Below are 518 nucleotides of genomic sequence, written 5' to 3' on the forward strand. Positions count from 1 at the left end.
GCTCTCGTTACTCAGATTCAAATCTGGTTCCTTCCAGGCAAACTCGCAGTGGAAGATCCTCTTTCCAAAATCTCCTTGTTCATTGACCAGCTGGGGAATGTAACCAGTCAGGGCACGTTTTCGGGGATTCCAACTCCAACCATTGCCTCCCAGTTCCAGGATTGGTTCACTCATCGCCACGGGAACTTGGGACTTCCAGGCATCTCCTCAGGGGCTGTTTCCAGTCACACCTGGCCCCTGTTATTCTGCTGCTGCTTTGTACTTACTTTAATAAACCATTTCATGCAACAGGCTGCACTGGGCTTTTGTTACATGGGAGAAGTCAGAACTTTGGACCCTGTAGGAAAAGAACTGACTCACCCGTAGCCAGGAGAGCAGCGAGGATGCAGACGGCAAGAGAAGCCTCCATGGTGATGGGGAAGCAGTAGATCGGTGCTGGGGGTCTGTGATGCAGCCAAATCTCCAGCTGGGGGATTTATCACAGATGAGCTGAAATGAGATCAGACGAGAGATTGCAC

The 518-nt window shown here is 51.0% G+C and overlaps 1 protein-coding gene across 1 annotated transcript in view; it reads right to left on the reverse strand.

Moving 5' to 3' along the window:
• Nucleotides 1-518, reverse strand: part of LOC112113012 (phospholipase A2 inhibitor subunit gamma B-like) — a 15,008-nt gene extending 14,490 nt beyond the window's left edge. Inside the window, exon 1 of the mRNA XM_029914060.1 lies at nucleotides 361-518. Within this exon, the coding sequence (XP_029769920.1) occupies nucleotides 361-409 (49 nt within the window). The 5' untranslated portion in view covers nucleotides 410-518. The remainder of the gene's footprint in view (nucleotides 1-360) is intronic.

Source organism: Terrapene carolina, unplaced genomic scaffold (genome assembly GCF_002925995.2).
Source record: "Terrapene carolina triunguis isolate 2854851 unplaced genomic scaffold, T_m_triunguis-2.0 Scaffold29372, whole genome shotgun sequence".
Taxonomy (NCBI): domain Eukaryota; kingdom Metazoa; phylum Chordata; order Testudines; family Emydidae; genus Terrapene; species Terrapene triunguis.